The 20,400-nt window shown below is 37.1% G+C and overlaps 1 protein-coding gene across 1 annotated transcript; it reads right to left on the bottom strand.

Annotated features, from left to right (window-relative positions):
* Nucleotides 1-1,100: 1,100 nt before the first annotated feature.
* On the bottom strand, nucleotides 1,101-20,400 carry LOC149843432 (Protein with RING/U-box and TRAF-like domain). The gene is made up of 3 exons (XM_089999791.1): nucleotides 19,908-20,400; nucleotides 2,037-2,423; nucleotides 1,101-1,745 (listed from the first exon to the last, which is right to left on the bottom strand). The coding sequence occupies exons 1-3, from the start codon at nucleotides 20,073-20,075 to the stop codon at nucleotides 1,383-1,385; spliced, it is 918 nt and encodes a 305-aa protein (XP_089855917.1). The 5' UTR covers nucleotides 20,076-20,400; the 3' UTR covers nucleotides 1,101-1,382.

The following is a 20,400-nucleotide window of genomic DNA, read 5'->3' as shown; positions in this document are numbered from 1 at the left end:
TCACTCATTGGGAAGTTTTGCATGGTGAATTTGTGTAACATCCAAAAGTCAAGTCCTCCAATGTGGAGGTCCTAATTCTCTAAAACAAGGGTGAAATTAAAGAAAAATCGAGGTTGTCCTTGGAAAAAAAAATTATAGTTTTACAGGTAGCACATGATTTCTTTGGAAATAAACTTTAACAAACTTCCAATTTACCTTCTTTTTGTTTTTGCAAAAAACATTTCCATTTGATTGCTTTTTTCTTTTCTTCTTTGGCCGAGAAAATAAGCCAGGATCCCCGGTGGTTGTCCAAAATCACATTTTCTTCTTCACTTTATTTTGTGGTTGGTTTCTTTCCGAATGTTTTTGCATAACACTTCCTAAAAACATATGCCACTATGTGGAACAACAACAAAACACAGAAGCTTGTCATCATCTCCGTAGCTTGGGCCAATCTTCGATGTCCTTCAGCTTAAATACCTTAAGCCAACCCACCTTATCCTAGGAGACCTTGTGGGCCTACGAGCCCAATGCTTCAAGCCATCTTTTTCATATTCTTGAACCGCCATTTATTATTCACTTTCCAACATTAATACTACACATTTGCTCTTAATGAGGCGATTCCAATGTCTTTCCTCCACAGGCAACGATGAGGGCATCATTAAAAGAGCGTAATTTTCAAATGCCCAGAGCATGCATCTTTTGAATCCTTTGCCCAAAGATAACTAATAGTGAATGTATGTTTAATAAAAAAAACATGTAGACCGAAAAAGTAAAATACAACTCATAAAAAAATTACATTTTTCAACATCAAGAAAATTGATTTCATGCTGATAAAAAGCAAGCTTTTGATTTTTTGAAACCAAAAGCATCTCAAAACTCGGTAGTGTGAAAGAAGAGCTCAGCAGAGTTTCGTGAGAAGAAAGATTTCAATGTTTTTAAAAGCTTCCAGTAACTGAGCTCTGATATTACAGTTCTATTATTTGCCAGATGAAACAAGGTACAGATCTCAGCATGATTATATTCAAGATGTCGACCATAGCTATAAAATATCCTGCAGCTGTGGAACATTGGCCTCCTCAAGAATACCATTAGCATTTCTGCACGCATGCGTGTGTGTGTGAAAGGAAAGCAGCAAAATACAAATACCAAGCTCGATGCAGTACCATGAAGGCATTGCATATTTCAATATCCCAGCTTACATAATGTCAACACACCAAAAGGAAAAAACAACACTTTATTACCCAACAATTAGGAGAGACAAAAATCTTAGAATACACATGCAATTATCAGATACAACTTGCTGGAACCTTTATGCCCTTGCAACATGGTTTGAAAATCACCAATCCAACAGAGATCCGATCACGTGAATGATCATGCACCAAGCACGAGCCTCAAAAGTTCTAGCTACAAAGATTTGGTATGCATATACCAGGTTCCTGGTTCTGCTGCTCCTTCCATATCCTGCCTGTAACACGCAGCTTTAGTTCTTTGCGGTCCCCACCAGAGAAGAAAAGTGCCATATTCCTCTGAATGATCAGACCATCATGGCTGTCACGAACCTTTCGGTGGCTATCCCTGATGCTCCTAGGGATGCCTTCCCAAATTTGTTTTCGCCCATTGCCACCAACCTCCAGACTGTAACTGAATTTCCTGGACTCGTTATCATCACCCATGAAGCGCAGGAATGCCATGTATACTGGTGCCATCCCAAGTTGGAAAGCTTCAAAGTGTAAGCAGAAATACTGTCCAAAGCAATTGAACACCTGAGAGAGAGAGAGAGAGAGAGAGAATTGGTTACTATTAAGAAGCAATTATAACGCAAAATAAAATACAGAGAGATGAAGAAGACTGATTTCACATGGCAAGTCCACACAGTCACACTCACCTCTATCAAGTGAGTTGTGTGATCGGGATTGAATATAACCCTTGAATCAATTTTATAAAATAGGACCTAATCTGCTCTTGGCAGAAAGAGCAAATGGAAGTAGTGCCTAAATTTCCATCTCATGTGCATACGCATGATATTGCAAGTTTAGAGATTTAACCAAACTTACTGTCAGCATCCAAGTGGCATTTTCAACTTCACGGGGATTAGACTTGACATATCGGTGATTGAACGTGCATCCAGTGTGCATGTCAACTTTATGGTCATCTCTCAGATGAGAGACAAGGAATGGAATATCTCCAACTACAGAACATTCAGACCCTGCATATGGACAGTTGTATGGCCTGAAGTTGCACTGAGCTTCATGTTTGAGCTTGCTGTAGTATGGGAATATCTCAGGGCAGCCATGTGTGTAGTATTTGCAAGGAAGCTCAAGTGACTCTGCTACCTTCTCCAATGCTAGGCATCTGATATCCCCAAGCTCCTGTCTACATGTTGGACATCTATTATGGACCCTTGATTTACACGTAGAGCACAGTGTATGCCCATTGTGGCACTGCAACAACAAACATCAGAAGATTAATCTATGTGAATATAGGTCTGCACGCACGTATACACATGCTGTTGACAAGAATAAATAGCTATATGTGAACTGAGAACCAATGGAAGCAACAAGAAAGCATTCCAATCAAAAGTGGTAAAAATGAACAAATGTATTGATCAAGAAAATGGGTCAAGATAGCACAAGTTTCCATGACATTTTTTTGTAAGTTCACAGTATGAGAGGAGAAAGTGCTATAACCCAATAATGTAAAACAGATTGCTATCTGCATCATACATTTATTTGCAGAAAAACAGGCATATCTTTCCATAAAAAAGTAGGAATTAGACATATCAATGAATATACAACGCCGAAGTTGCTCAATGCAATCACGTCCAATCCATTGTCCAAAATAATGGAAGATATCAAAACAGATGCCTGCTTGCATGCCTCAGCACTAGCAGGAAAAGTTATTAGAATCCAGGATTTTAGTAACCCAACATAACATTTAACTCTTTACTGGTATATGCTATTATGTCCTAAAACAGCTTACATAGTAAGAATAGCCCGACTGATAAGGCTAACCAAGAGCTTTCAAATGGCCATCTCTTAGATCTTTCTTAACTAGACATTTCACAGCAGTAGTTACCAATTTCATGTTTTAAACCAATATTGATGGGGATATAAATGGGTGCTACTCACCTTGAAAACAAAATGAATTATGAATATGTGCTAATTAATGAATATTACGTTGTTAATTTGCATTTTCACAAATTAAGTTGAAATCAAATGCAGATGCTAAAACCTAGTTTAATCATATTTCTTTCTTTCTTAGTCAATTGAAATCTTTTATAACCAAATAATTGTAGTATGACTTATCCAACTTGACAAATTGGTTGTTCTCTTCTCAAACCAATGCTTTAACTTTTTGACTTACAAATCCAAACACTTAATTAATCAACTCATACAATAGTTAGTAATTTATAACTAAAAGTGTCATTTCTGAGGTCTTGACATTATAACTTTTTATTTTCATAAGCCTAAACATGAACACTCCTAACCCTGGCTTCTATATTTAAAAAAAAAAAGCATAAATATGACCCTGTGCCGTGGGTCCAGTACATTGGAAAAAAATGAAGGAGCATATTACTTTACTATTTTGTTTTTTGTTTTCATGTGCTATTAATGGGCATCATCACGTGGTTTAGGAAATCATCCCTGAAAATGCAAAACAGGAAACCTATCCATACATTGCCCCTGAAATCTACACAACACATTTAGGAAAAATACCTAAAGCACCTAATTACAAGAAAAGTTTAGTATTTGACTTTGACATGAAAACCAAAATGGGTTTGGACATCCAACACCGTGTGTTTGGCTTAACGTAGGTAGGGCTATCAATGAGTTTGGTATCCAAGCGATGACGGTCCACCCCCTTGGTTGAGAGTGATATCGGGCCAGAAAATGGAATACAAAACTTGACCACATAATTTAAAGAGTAGAATATTATTTTTACATATAAATTATATAAGAAAACACTTGGATCAATCCGATCATGGGATCTGATATGCCACATACGTCAAAGCCCAAACCCAGTTGTCCTTGGGTCAGCCGAAATAACATATGGATTATCATTCTTAATTCGCATACATCATACCCTGCTTTTGAGGATTGGATCTGGTCAAATACTTGAAAGATGCCAGACCCATTTGGCAAAAACTTGGATCATTTGGGTCAGGATTGATATCCATGATATCATGGCTCAAACCTGAACCCACAAGTTCCCAAGTCAACTCGAATAACATCCTGATCTGCATTTGTACTGTCCATACTTGGCCACACAAGACAAACCAGACCCAATTCACAGCCTTTCCCTTGAGAGAGAAAGAGAAGGTTTAAATTTCTTTATTTGTTGCGTTTAATCACCCAAAAAAGAATGAACTAAGCAAATGTGGAAGGTAAGTTTTTATATAGCATACAAAAAGTGATGTTAATTATCCCTGAGAAACAATTAACTTTTTCCTACTTGATAACTATTTCTGTGTTATCTTCATGCTTAAAAGTTATTAAAACCATCTGCAGCAGCAAACTATGGGCTTTTAGAGTAAATATAGGAAAACAGAGAGGAATTATCATTTATTTTATCATCTTTTTTGTTTGGATATGGTATCGATGGGCTCATTTCCATGATATCGGATGAGCACACTGAAAAAATGAAAACTGTGTAAGGATAGTGGGACAGTGTATATATATATATAGAAATGTCTCTGAAAATGTAAACATATGCAATGAACAGTCAACACTCTATTAGTATTTGCATACCATATAACAATCTTTAACTAGAACAGACAAAATAATTGAATTAATAGATCAGAAATAAAGCTCAAAATGCACAAGGATTAATGCTTACAGGGATCTATATGTTCACAGAAAAACATGCTATACAGATATCTTAGATTCTTAACTAAAGAAAAACAACACAATTTGGTTAGATAGAATAGTATAATGCAAATTCACAACCATCAAGATATCTTCAAGAAAAGTGTAGGGAGAATTTCAAGCAAATTTGGCAAATCCACATAACCAAAGACCAGTCCAAAATTTTTAAAGCATCTTTCCAGTTATAAGTAGCAGACCAAGATGAAAGCATCAGGTTATGTGATGCACAAGCTAGCTTTCTCATAAATCAATTTTTCCATCAATCCCTTTTACTGTTACTTTTCCTGCACATACAATAACCCTTTAATTTATGAGCATGTAGCAAATTGCAATGCAAAAATAGATGCCACTGTTCATTAATTCTTGGCATAACATATAAATATTTACTTTGACTAGATGATGCATTGTGATGAATGAAGCAATTTCTTCTGATGACAAAAAAGTTTGACCAAGAAATACTGAGTTTTGACAATCATGGATAGCCAAACTCTAGCTTATAGGCCTAACCCCATCCCAACCATGGCAGGAAAGTGCTTAAAAATGAAGAAAAAAGAAATCAGAACCACCAACATTCTTCATTGTTGAATCAGGCCCCACCTAGCCACTCCATCTATGTCACAAGGATAGTCCATTTTGACTTCCGTTCCTTATCCCTTTATACACCATTCATATAGGAAACTTAATAAAAATTGGTCGTATCACTGTATCCACAGATGTATCCATGTGACATAGCACTCCACCCAACTGACAAAGGTGAATATTGTTTGTTGGTATAATGCTAGCAAATACTCTCCAAGATTAGCAGTTCCAAAAACTTATGCACCCTACAAGCATCTTATATATTTTCTATAACTTTTGCCATGCACCTACAGTTCTGTAAAGAAACAGGATATACTTAGCACCAGCTTGTGCCCTGAACTGCAGTATCCAATCTTGTTTATTAATCTGGATGAATGAGTGCAAGAGATACAGGTGTGTGTCGTATCGGAACACCCCATAGACACAATGTGTACTGTAGCCTATGTCACATGGGTGCGGGTACGGGTGCGACACGGGTGCAGAGCAATTTCAAAAATTTTGGACATGGGGACATGGCTATATATATATATATATATATATATATATATATATATATATATATATATATATATAACAATAATAAGATTGTAAATTTTAAAGCAAAAATAAAAAAGTAATTCTATTGAAGTAACAACACAAACTTACCAAAACATAACACATAAAGAAGCTTGTGAGTGTGATAATGTCTTGGATCCGGGACCCGACCCGAGTCCAAAATAATTTTAATAAATGGACAAAATAGACTTGGTCAAAGTTGACCAAGTCCAAAATGTGGATGGACTCGGCCCCGGTGCATTGACCGAGTCCGACACTTAGTTGACCGTGTCTGCCCCGTGTTTGAAGCCGCACCCGTGTTGGGACGTGTCGACGCGGGTGCGTCGACCTTTTAGCCGAGTCCGTGTGACTTGGATCGTAGCATATCGTACACCCCATGGACATGATGTGCATCGTAGCATATTGTACTCTCTCTCTCAGAGAGGAGTGGCATAAAGTGCAATTTGTCATTCTTTACTGGTAATATATTGTTTTACAATTTGTTATTTTTTACTCAGTGATATAAAGGTGTAATTTGTCATTCTTTGCAGGTAATATATTGTTTTACAAGTTAATATTTTTTACTGTATTGTTTTGTATATTTTTTAATGGCAACCATGTGATATTTTAGTTAATTTTGCTTATGCATTCAACTTGGGTTTGGTTTCAATATGAATAGACTTGTGCCACCCTTCACAAAGAGAGAAATTTACGAATTAGAGCTGTTGATTCTGTCATCGTTTTTCCTCTTCTTTATTTTCTGCAGGTTATTATGGTATCAGGGCTTCAGAAGGTCTGATAGTGTGGCCTATGGATTGAGTTTCATCTACTTTTGACTTCTTTTGTCTTCTTTGGTTGATATCCTTTCTTCTATGATATACACTATTTATTTTTTTCCTCGCACTTGCTTCTTACTTTCCCTAAGCTTTCTATCTCATACACTTATTTTTCTTATCTTCTTTTTTTCTTCTGCAAATCTCTCTCAATATTATGCCTTCTCATGTTTTGTTTATCAGCAATCTCTTTTCTCTACTAAAGTGATTTAAAATGAGATCACATTAACATATTATTAATGTGATCATTTGTAATCATAAGTATATAAAGATCATTCTTATCATGATCTTTCATAGTCATGTCAATATCAACTATGGACCTTTATTTTCAGGTTTCTCAATCTGCAGAAACTTGTACATCTAAGCTGTGATTAATCTTGATTCAAAGAAAATAAGATGAGCTAACTTATATTAAATGGTTAGTTCATTTGAACTGCTGTGTGTTTCTTTTCTTTACCATTAAGGCTGTGTTTGGGAGGTTGTTGCCGAAGGAAACGGGAGGGCATTGGAGGTTGTTACAGCCATCCTGTAAATCCCAGTGAAGATGAAGATTGTTTGAGAGGAAGGAGGTCTGAGAATCGTAAAAGTAAGCAGGTATTCAGGAGGCTGTAATTAAACAAGCAGAAGTGCAAAAACAATGTGCACAAGCACAAATACAAGTCCACTAAGGGACAATACAAGAACAAAATCAAATACAATAGCTCAAGAGTGCATACAAGGGCCACAATAGGCCAACAAGAGAACACCACAAAGTAAAAAATATAAAATTTGGCTTTGGGGAGCTCCCAAGAGTCGTTGGGGCTATAACTATAGCCGTTGTGAGCTTTCCCAACACGACTCTATAGTCATTTTGAACATAGTGCCCTTATATAAAACCAAAAGGGCAAAAATAAAGAATAAAAAAATACAGAAAAAGACTAAACTGTCCCTAGTGGACATTCCTTATTATGTGTAAAATGACCAAATGCCCCTGTTGGGAAATACCTATTACATCAATAGATATAATTATATACATATATGAATATATATACATGAATATATATATATATATATATATATATATATATATATAACTATATAACTATATATATATATAACTATATATATTAACAACCCCCTCAAACTTACGGTGTTATCACCGAAAGTTTGTTGAGGAGAAAAATAAATCGAGATACAAAAAGAGCTTTCGTGAAAAATTTGTAAGTTGGTATTCTAATGTAACATATGGCAACCCGATAGTTCTTATCAGTCAGGTACATAATGACAGTCAATCTCAATGTGCTTTGTTCGCTCATGGAATGTGTGATAGCTTGCAATATAAATTGCACACTTATTATCGCAACACAACTTCGAGGGTTTGGAGATGACAACTCTCATGTCTTTGAGAAGATTTCTTAATCACACAAACTTCATTGTTGTCTTAATCATTGCATGATACTCAGCTTCAATAGAGGATAATGAGACTTTTTGTTGCTTTTTGCATGTCCAAGATATCAAAGAGTCCCCTAAAAAAACACAGAACCCAGTGGTTGAGATCCTATCATTAGGATTTTCTCCTCAATCAGCATCAGTATAAGCAAGTAAATCTAAAGAGGAGGATGAGGATAAGAAAAACCTTTTAGTTATATCCTTAGACATATAAAGTTTGTTGTTTTGGGGATCAAAAGATCGATAACCTTTTTTATTATCTTTATACCCCATAAAAACACGTTCAATAGCTTTCGGTGACAATTTATCGTCTTATAAAAAATCATAAAGCATTTGCAACCATAGATCCATAAACGCTTGAACTCATGTGTCATTTAAAATAATTTTTCAAATAGAAAAATATTTTGTAAACACGAAGAAGTCATTTTATTATCAAACATGTTAATCATAAAATGGCTTCGGCCCAAAAAATCTTAGGAATGTCTCTAGAGATTAGTAGGGTTCTAGTGGTTTTCATGATATGTCTATGTTTTATTTCTGCTAACCCATTTTGTTGAGAAGTTCTAAAACAAGATCTTTGATGACAAATTCCATTTTATTTCAAATAATTTTGAAAAACATTAGACATATATTCACTACCTGAATCAGACCTAAGTATGGAAATATTACTTTGGAATTGATTTTTGATCATCATGTGAAATTCTTTAAAAAATGAGAAAGCATCTGATTTAAAGTTAAGAAAGTAGACATGCATATCTAGTAAAATCAACATTGAATATAACATAATATGAATAGCCACATTTCGATATGACCGGAGAAGGATCCCACACATCCGAATGAACCAACTCAAAAGGTCTCTTAGAAATAAAAGTTCTATGTGAAAAATGAATAGATTTCATTTTTCCAAAATACAATCTTTGCAAGCAATATGTTTTTCATTTCAAAAAGTCTTTGCAAAACAGAAAAGATACATCTTTGAAAAACTTGGCTTTGTCTTGGATATAATTACAAAATGATTTGGATAAAAGAGACAAAAAATGCATGTAATAAAGATCTCCTCTCCTATGACCTTGCTGATTCAACTTCCCGAACCGAAGATCTCATACGGAGCAACCCTTAGATGAAAAGGAGATTTCACATCCATAGTCGAAAAATTGTGAAACAGAAAAAATATTTAGGTTTAATTTAGGAACAACTCTAATTTTTTAAACAAAGAATTTTTTAGAGTCTAAAGTTCCAATACATTTGATTTTCAAATAGGTCCGATCGGCGATAGAAACATATGATAGGTTTGAGTTAATGCATAAATTGAAAAGAGCCTTCTCATGTAGAGTCATATGAAAGGAAGATCCTAAGTCAAGAATCCATGAACGCATGCCTGGAGGATAGGAAGAAGCAATGACGACACCCAACGTAGAAGATGATGTCTTAAGGAATTGATGGAGTACCTCCGTTAGTTGAGAACCAAGTCACACGGATTCGGCAAAGCAGGTGCCGCACCCGCATCGACGCGACGCGGGTGCGTGTGCGGTCAACACGACCCTGGGTGCGTTGACCGCACTCAGGGTTATTTTTGTCCAATTTTCGAACGTAAAAAAAATTGTTTTTGCCCAGTGTTGTGAAAAGCGTTGAGGCATATCGAGGCGTTCCACCAAAATCTGAGGCGAGGCGTAAGCCTCGAGGCGCAAAGCGTAAGCCTCAATTTTAGTTTTCACAACATTGTCGACATATTGCTTGCAAAGATTGACGTGTCGACAGAGCAAAAAGGACAGGGGGTGGAGCCCCTTGCCGGCAAAGCAAGGACGACAGGGGGGAGCAGAGCCCCCCTGTCGACAAGGCAAATGGCAGGGGGGTGGAGCCCACTGCCGGCAAAGCAAGAAGGACAGGGGGTGCAGAGCCCCCTACCTCACGACAAGGTGAGTGACAGGGGGCGGAGCCCCCTACCTAAAAAGAAAGCGACAAGGGGCGAAACCCCCTGCCGAGAAAGAAGGCGACGGGGGGGGGCGAAAACCCCTTCCCTGCCGAACAAAAGGTGACAGGGGGTGAAGCCCCCTACCGAAAAAGAAAGCGACAAGGGGCGGAGCCCCCTGCCGACGAGAGGCGACAACAGGGGGCTCTGCCCCCCTGTCGATCGACCCCAAAAGAAAGGCAGGGGGTAACCCCCTGCCGATGAGAGGCGACGACAGGGGGCTCTACCCCCCGTCGGTCGACCCCTCATGGAGAAGAAGTAAAGAAGAGGGGTTTACCTGGCAGCGACGACTCTGACGTCACCGAAAACGCAGAGGAAAGGTCGCGTCGAGGATGTTGGTCGAGGTCGTCGGAACGGACGGCGGTGGCGGTGAGTCACTGATGCCCTCGCAACAGAGAAAAGAAGATGGTGGTGGTTGGTGGGTCATCGGCGCCTTCTCAGCAGAGGAAAGAAGAAGGTGGAAGAGGCGATGACTGGCGGCGAGTGGTCGCCGATGACAGCGGTCGCGGGGGACGAGAGGGGACGGAGTGGAGAGAGAAGGAGCAAGGGCTTTTGCCCCTCGCCAGAGGCGCCTGTGTCTTTTTTAAAGACAGGTTCTCTCGAACCTTCGAGAATACGAGTCAGGGTCAGGGTCGGACTCGGGTCCGGGTTAATGTTGGTCAAATGAGGGCTTTGACCCTCATTTGACCAACAAAATAAAGCGTGTGCGCCTCACGGTGAGGCACGCCTCACCTCAAGGCGCATGAGGCATACGCCTTTATGCTTTTACACTTTATAACTGCGCCTCAAGGCACAAACGCCCTCGCCTCGAGGCGAGACGCGCTTTTTGCGCCTTGAGGCGCATTTTTAACAACACTATTTTTGCCCGATCAAAAGGGCTGCGAAAGAAAATTTTTGCCCTAATCTTCTTTCGCAGCTCTCCTCTCCCGCGCAGTTGTGCTCTCTCTCTCGCCTCCTCTCCTCCCGACGTGTCTCAGGGGAGCCCGACGCCACCTCCTCCTCTCCCTCATTGCAGACCTCTGGCGATCGCCGGCGTCAACCCCACCCGCAATCCACATACAAAAGCAGAATGACAATCCCTGCATTGGTTTTTTTAACAAATAAGGCAGTGTCAGTGAAACAAGATGAAAAAACATTTTCTAACATTACGGAGTTAAACCTATCATACCAAGCCTTGGGGGCTTGCTTTAAACCATAAAATGTTTTGCGAAGGCGAAGCACTTTCCCTTTGAGAGTTTCAATTCATGGTGGAACATCCATATATATATTTTCATTCAGATCACCATTTAGGAAGGCGTTCTTAACATTCATTTGATAGATGTTCCATTTGTTGATTGAGGCAACGGTAATGAAACATCAGACAGTGACCATTCGGGCCACAGGGGCAAAAGTTTCTTCATAGTCAATCCCATATTCTTAACTATATCCTTTAGCAACTAATCTCGCCTTATATCTCTCAAGAGATCCATCGCTTTTAGTTTTAACTTTAAAAACCCATCTACATCCTATTGTTTTCTTACCCTTAGGAAGATCTTGAAATTCCCAAGTCTTGGCTCTTCTTACAGCACTAAGTTCATTCTCCATAGCTTCTACTCATTCAGAACATTTTCATTATTCCTCAAAATTTATAGGTTTTATGTAAGAATGAATGACACTAAGACAGGCCCTATATTTAGATGAAAAAGAATCATATGAGATAAACCGAGAGGGAGCTTTCCTAGGTCTTTCGGTCCTTCGCAGGTTCACCTCTCTTGGAGGGACAGTCCTACTGGTGTCATCATATCTTTCAAAAGCACTTCTAAATGTGTTTTTATCCCTATGGACATAGGTGATGGGCTCTCTAGATGATCCCTCATCGATATGTTGATGAGGAGGAGAGAGCAGATACGTGATAGTTTCCTCGATTTCATCATCGCTTGAGTTATTCTTAGATGACTCATCATCACTTGTATCATCATCTTTAGCTAACATTTCAAATAGAAATGAATAATCCACATTATCATCATGAGATTCAAGACTTTCAAAACCACTACGATTTTCCAAAAAACTCACATGTCGTGAGACATACAATTTGTCATTTTTAATATCATAACACCAAAAACCCTTTTGGGTTTTCGAATAACCAAGAAAGGCGCAAAGAATGGCCTTTGGAGAAAGCTTATCATTTTCATCCATAAAGACAAAACATTTACATCCAAACACCCTTAACCTGCTGTAGTCAGGTTCCTTCTCGTATAATTTTTCAAAAGGAGAAATTTTGTTCAAATTTTTTGATGGAAGTCTATTTATGAGATAAACTGATGTAAGGGCAGTCTCAACCCAGAGTTTTTTTGGAATGTTTTGCGAAATAAGCAAAGTTCGAGTTGTTTTAATAATATGCTTATGCTTTCGTTCGGCTAATCCATTTTGTTGAGGGGTTTTTAGACAAGATTTTTTATGGAGAATACCATAACTTTCAAGATAACTCTTGAATTCATTTGATAGGTATTCTCCGCCAGAGTCGAATCTAAGGATTTTTAAGATTCCATTGAATTGATTTAAGATCATCATACGGAAAGTTTTGAAAGTCGAAAAAACTTCATGTTTATGTTTAAGAAAGTAAATCCAACAATACCGAGTGTAATCATCAACCAAGATCACATAATATGAGAATCCTCCTTTAGATATCACAGGAGTCGGACCCCATACATCGGAATGAACGATTTCAAAGGGTTTTGTTGTAAACATGGATCTTTGAGAAAAAGGTAACTTTTCATTTTTCCAAAAATACATTCATTACATGTAAAATCTCTTTCACAAAGATGTTTAACAAAAGGTAAATATGAAATTTTAACAATATTGGGATGTCCAAGTCTCTTATGCCACACATGAATATCTTTATTTTAGACAACATTACAAAATTGATTCTTGGAAACTTGGAGAAAATCGATATAGTAGAGATCTCATTTCCTAGAGCCTTCCCCAATCAACCTCCCGGACCGGCGATCCTGTATCCAACATTTATTAGAAGAGAATTTTATATCGCAACCATGGACCAAGAGTTGAGAAACCGACAACAAATTCAAATTTAGTTTTGGTATGAATCTAATTTTTGTAATAAAAAAATCTTGTTTTTTGAAATTGCCTATTCCTTTAATTTCAAGGGATGTTCCATCCGCCGTTGAGACAAAAGATGAAAACAAATTTTTAGAGTTTGTGTGATAAATCTCTTGAAGTATTCCCGAATAGTCATCTCATTTTGTTGTAAGGTCAAAGCCCTCTTTTGAAGGTAGTATTTGTGTGATAAATCTCTTGAAGTATATATTTTTTCAAGATATAGCCAAGCTTCGTAAGCTTTCTTGAATTTGATGATGTTGGCATTGATCTTAGTTTCAACGGATGAGAAAAACCAAGATAAGATCTTGAAGTTTTTCATTTTCCATTCGTCATGTTTCTTTGAATAGTCTTCAAGAGCCCTTTGCCTTTCTTCTCCTTCAAGAATCTTTATATCTCCTTTTTTTATAATGGTAATTTTTTTGTTCGGGTTCCGGTATCGAACCTTGAACATATCCCCAAAGCCCCTTTCTTTTAATGTGGGCTTTCATATTACCGGCTCAAACATGATAGTTTGAACCATTGAGTTTAAACCCGAGGGAGAAGTGGGAGTCTTTTTCGCCCATTAAAGAGGATAGAAATAAAAAAAAAACACGTACCTCAATAGATTTTTAAGTCTTTCTTGACAAAGAAAATTTCTAAAATATTGCCCGAAGGAAGTGATCCACTCCAATCTCTAATAGCTTAAAGGCACGATTTTCAAGGTAACCAAGAATGTGAAAAACTGCACGATCTTCCTTCTTCAAACGTGGCTTTGATACCATGTAAAAGTATCTTCAACAAGATACTATGATGAAGACCTTAATATTCTTAATGATAAAGAGACACACATGCACAATAAGCACTCTTAGAATACTTGTGCACAAAAGCACAACTCACCAAATCTCACAAATGCACAAAAGGCATAAAAGAATAAAATCTTTATTGAGAAACACTTGGGCTTTGACCCAAAGCCATGTCAAAACTCAAGGGGGAACACCCCTATTTATACACAATGAGAGGCCATGGAGGGACTCCCAATATGATCGTTGGGACCCCTCCAATGGTTATAATTATAACCGTTGGAGAATTCAATGATCATGTTGGGTGGACCCCTCCATGTGCTAAAAGATGAAAAAATAAAAAGGAAAAAAGAAAAAGTACATACATATTCTCGAAAAAGAATATGTGTAAAATGACGAATATACCCGTACAGCTAAATATATATTTTATATATATAATAGATAGATACATATACATATATTATATTTATGTATAATTATTACCTTATATATATATAATGTATTGGATTACAAGATTTGATTACATAATTTAAGAGATAGTTGTAGTGGGAGTGATGATGTGGGGCCATTATGGATACACGTAGATAAGCTTGCAAAAACTGGAGAAGGAGGTGGTGGAAACAAGAGATTTTAATGCAAGCTCTCTGAAAGAGATTTTGTTGAGTCTTACACAAGAGTGAAGGCTCATTTATTGAAGATATCAGGACATGGCATTTTAGGATGCAGAAAAGTTGACGAGGCAATGCGAAGACAATACAAAAAAATACAAAAAGAATATGAAAAGAGAAAGACAATGAGTGATTCTTGTGCAATTAGTGTGCCATTTGGAAGCCACCAAGAAGATGCTAAAAAAAGAAAAGAAAAGTCAATGTAGGAGGTAGAAGAACGATACAAGCAACATTCAATACATATGGAAGGGAAGACATGGATAGAAAAGTAGGGAGATATTTTTATTCTAGTTCACTCTCATTTAATGAGACTAGAAATCCTTATTAGAAGGATTTAGTAACATCTTTGGCAAATTGTAATTTGAGTGGCTATATACCTCCAAGCTCAAAAAAATACGAACCACACTTCTTGCAGAAAAGAGGGCAAATGTAGAGAGGTTGCTGGAGATTAAAAAATATTCATGATAGCAAAATAGAGTTTCTATTGTTTCTGATGAATGGACAGATATTCAAAGGCGTCCACTGATCAATTTCATTGCATGTTCGCTTAGTGACCCAATATTCTTGAAAGCAGTTGATGCATCTGGGGAATATAAAAATGCGAAGTATTTGAAGGAATTGTTTATAGAAGTCATAAAAGAAGTGCGTGATCAGAAAGTAGTACAAATCATTACAGACAACGCTCCAATTTGTAAAAGTGCAACATTGAGTTTGGAGAGTGAATACCCTCATTTTTTGAACTCTTTGTGTAGCACACAGCTTAATTCTGGCCCTAAAGAGCATCTGCAACCCCAAAGAAGAAGAAAATTTACAAGCATATGCTTTATGTTCATGGATTGGAGATTTAAAAAGAAATGTCAAAAGCATTAGGAATTTTGTTGTTAACCATCATCGTGCTAATGCTATATTTAATAGGCATTCTGACCTGAAATTGTTGAAGGTCGTTGAAACACGTTTTGCATCCATCATTGTGATGGTGAAGATGATTAAAAAAGTGAAGAATGCTTTGCTTAACATGGTGACTGATGAAAATTGGACATTCTATCATGCTGATGATGATATCAAGACTCAAAAAATTAATAAATCCATTGTTGATGCTGAGTTTTGAGACAGAGTGGTATAATTCCTTCAATTTACACAACCTATTTGGGAAATGTTAAGAGAAGTTGATAAGGATGAGCCCATGCTTCACAGAGTTTATGAAATGTGGGATAATATGATTAAAAAAATACAAATTATAATTTTCAAGTATGAAGAAAAAAATCCTACATTTGATGATTCAGAATTTTTTAACCATACTCTTTCAATTTTAGTCAGAAGTTGGGATAAGAGCAACACTCCTTTGCATTGCATGACACATTCTCTTAATCCAAAATATTATGCAAATAAGTAGCGGCCAGGTGGTATTGGTCGTGTCCCTCCAAATTTAGACCCAGAGCTATCAAGACATATAAATATGTGTATGATAAGACTTTTTCCAGAAGCATATCTTCTAAATCAAGTCACACAAGAGTTTGAAAATTTTTCATCTTCGAAATTATATGGATCGACATTATTCGCGACAGAGGAGGATAATATAGATCTTATCACATGGTGGTCAACATTTGGATCAGAAACACCTCTTCTTCAACGTCTTGCATTAAGATTGCTATCGCAGCCTGCTAGTTCATCTTGTTGTAAAAGAAATTGGAGCACATATTCTTAAATACACAACATGAAGAGAAACAAACTCACCAGCAAGCGTGCAGAGGATTTAGTATATGTTCATTCAAATCTTCGACTACTTTCGCGAACCAATGATGAATACAGGTACTAATTTGCTCTCTTAGTTATTTGATTATTTTTTAGTTTTTCATTTAAATATATTTGTATTGTATTTAACATTTTCAAATTGGGTTTGTAACGCAAACAAGGAACATCCAAATTTTGGGATGTAAACCCAGAAGAGTGTGACTTCGAGGAAGAGCATGATTTCAACATGACAAACATGGATTTATCTGATCCCAGTCTTCCTTCTTATGATGCATTTGATGATGAAGCAGAAAATTATTAAGATCCATTACTTCATCGTCATATATATTATAGGATATACTTTTGGTATGTAATTTAGTTTTTTTCTGTTTTACTTATTTGATTGATATTTAGGTTGATTTATATAATTGCTTTACTTATTTGATTGATATTTAGGTTGATATATTGCATGCATGATGAATGATATTATGACAATGTTAATTGTTAAAACTTCAAATTATATATTTATATATATATATATAATTTAATATATATATATATATATAATTTTTTACATTTTTGCCCTACCGCACCCAAGGTTTTTTAAAGTGCCGCACCCGCACCCATGTGACATAGGTTGAGAAATGGTATCTTTAATATCTCTTTTATTTTTGCTTGATTCTTCCTTCTTAGGTGTGGATTCTCCAACGGAAGCCACCTTGTTCTTAAGCTTTGGGCATGCTTGTTTGATATGACCCGATTTATTACAAAAGTGACAAACAATCTTCCTTGATTCTTCATTATTGTTTTGCCTCCCAAAGTGTAGAGGCTTGTAAGTTCTTACATTGTTGTCGAGCCTAGACACCGCTAACACTTCATCACTTCCTTTAGTCATGCCAAAACGAGTTTTTCTATATCTTATAGCACAATAGCATTCATGTTATTATTGTTATACATATATTCATTTGTGTACCCCTGGCACCATAGTGGTTCATTGAACCACCATTTCATTCACAAACATGTGCACGCATGTCTCTCCATGTCTTACAGATCATTATACATAAAATCAAGCAACATGTTATATTCGTGCTCTCGAGCACTAAATCGGTTCCTTGAACAATAAGCTCATACATGAGCTTCAATTATGCAACATGCAGCAATTAACATCATGATGCATGCCATAATATCATATCATAAACACATGATGCATCTCTATACAAGTTCTCGCACAAAGTTTTTGAACAGAACTTCAAAAGGCGAAAGGTCTAAGCCCAACAGAGATAGGACATGAGGATCTGAAAGAGAATGGACCCAACTGCCAACTATAGGTTAGCTTATTCCCAAATGAACCAGCCCATCCATCGAAGCTTGACGAGCTTTGGAAGGTAGGCCCGGGCAGATGTAGCCAAGTGGATCAAGGCAGTGGATTGTGAATCCACCACATGCGGGTTCAATCCCCGTCGTTTTCCCATCAATAAATAGACCATTTGCATTGGATGGATGCCCGGGCATTGAGAAGGATGCTTTCATAGGCAAAAGGCCATGGAGAGATATTGCCCGTGATCCATGGATCTGTGAACCATGTTTAGAGAGGGGGCAAGGCTCCCATGGAGAGCCAAACGTCTTTAAGAGTGGAAAATTTAAAAATGAATTATCAGAGCATAAATAAGGAACATGTTTGTTTAGTACAACAGCAGCAAATACAAGATGAACATTAATGGTACAACCAAGTGATAATGAGATAGTGTAAAAGCTATATATCAATAGCACATCGATATTAATGGAAGTTTCTGTTAGCAATTTCATGACAAATTTCACAGTTCTTTTCACTATAGTTGTGGAGGTTGCTGCATTTTCAACAAACAATAGTTAAGCTTCCTTTACTTGACTAACAAAGTAATCAGAACCTGCCAATCTGGTAGTTTATTATAATCCATATCCCTTTCAAATGACACCTAAGAACAGTAAACATAAAAAGAGTTCAAAAAACTTTGCACCAGTCATGGAAAACTATAACCTTTGTGAAAAACAGGAACAAAGAAATGTGAAATATCAAAAGTCCCAGCAGAAAGAATGTTACGGTAATAGAACATATCTAATGATATTATCTGCCACCAAATTTACTATGAAAATTCTCCATAGTTAAAACTTGATCCTAGGTACATCAAAATTTTAAGACAACCACTAATCCAAACAAATGTTCAAAATGCAATGTTTTCAAGAAATGGTGTGAAACCATACTTTAACTAAACCTATGGCTAATAATTTGCATCTCCATGTCCAGGAAAGATTTCAACAACTTAAACAGCATATAATTGTTCATTGTAAGAAGAAAGAAAAAGGAAACATGATTATGGCATTGCAAAGGAAACATGTACAGCTACCCAGAAAAAAAGAAATGAAGCCAAAATAAGCAAATAGGGTAAGGCAAGGGAAGATTAGATATAAACTCGTAATTTGACACAAATGTGCGATAGCCTAAGATATCAGAAAACATATCATCCCTTGAGGTTACGGCAACTTGTGCAAACCAATAGAGAAAACATAAAGATCAAAAGGCACCACATATTTTGAAAGGAAAGATGACGAGAAGTGGTATGGAAGTAATGCCAGTCAAAGTAATGCAAAAAACTTCAAAACCAATGATGCCAGAATATATCTAGAGGAGAAAAAATAAATAAAACAGAAAAGTTAAACTAAATCAAACCATACAAAACAAAAAATCGAAAATCAAGAACACCAACCAAAATTTCTGAGAATTGATTCACATTTAATTAAACGAACTTAGGGAAAAAGAAGAGAAACATTCAATCATCATTACAACAAAACAACAACAACAACAACAACAACTACGCCTTCATCCCAAAACAATTGGGGTCGGCGATATGAACCAAAAAAGAAAATCATTCTGGGTCTTCCACATAAAAATTTGGGAAGACAAGAACCACAATTTATCTCAACACTAGAGAAAAAAATAAGAAGAATGTAGATAGGACAATTAGTAATCAAGCTAATTAACCAAAACTAAAGGGGGGAAAACTTACATCAGAAACGTTGGGGAGAATAGGCGGAGAAAAGCATGCTCAACCAAATTGTACAATAATAAATTAATAACTCGAAAGAATGGTCTATCCACAAAAGAAAGACGGATCAATAAGGGACTACAGCAACTGCCCTAGCAAATAAACCCTCATAATCTCCACATTCACAAAACAACCCGTGATAGAAAAGAGAATTTGAGCAACATCTCAACAAATCAACTCACCAAATTCACCAACACCTAAAAATCGCAAAAAATGGCAGAATCAAAAGGAAAGAATAGCGCCGCATTCCATCCAATAACCAACAGAAACCAACAAATGGCCAACATCCACAAAAGAAAAATACAAGAAACAGAAACACCCACCAACGAAGGAAATTTTGAGAAGGGGAGAAATTGGTACCTGATGAATAGGTGGGTACATGGAATTGGTACAGACAGGGCATTCGAGGAGTTCATGGACGCTTGTGACGGGGGAGATCGTAGAGGAGACGTGAGACTTCGAGAAGGACGGCTCTTCCTCATCGATCCCATCGGACGATGAGACGCACTCTATGTTATCCAATTCCATACATATAAAGAATCCTTTGGTGGGGTTTTCTCCGCAGCCCAGAAAAACTATCCTCCACCTCTTCTTCTGCCTCCTATCCTCTTTCCTTTTTTTTTCTTTTTTCTTTTTGGGGGTGAAAACGGGATGAGAGAGAGACTGGGTGAAGGGAGGATGAATAAGGGCGAAGGAATAAGGAGAGATTGGATGGAGTGAGGATGAAAAAAGGCGAAGGAATAAACGAGGACACCAACGAAGGGAAGGAAGAAAGATGGGACCTTTTATTTTGGGGTCATGGGGAAGCCACTAAGGTCGCCATCCCAGGCTCCCTTAGGAGCAGAACCAAAGG

The sequence above is a fragment of the Nuphar pumila genome, chromosome 3 (assembly GCF_984573655.1).
Source record: "Nuphar pumila chromosome 3, dmNupPumi1.hap1.1, whole genome shotgun sequence".
In the NCBI taxonomy this organism is placed as follows: domain Eukaryota; kingdom Viridiplantae; phylum Streptophyta; class Magnoliopsida; order Nymphaeales; family Nymphaeaceae; genus Nuphar; species Nuphar pumila.
Note: the sequence above shows the minus strand (reverse complement) of the source record. Positions and strands in the feature narration are given on the sequence as shown.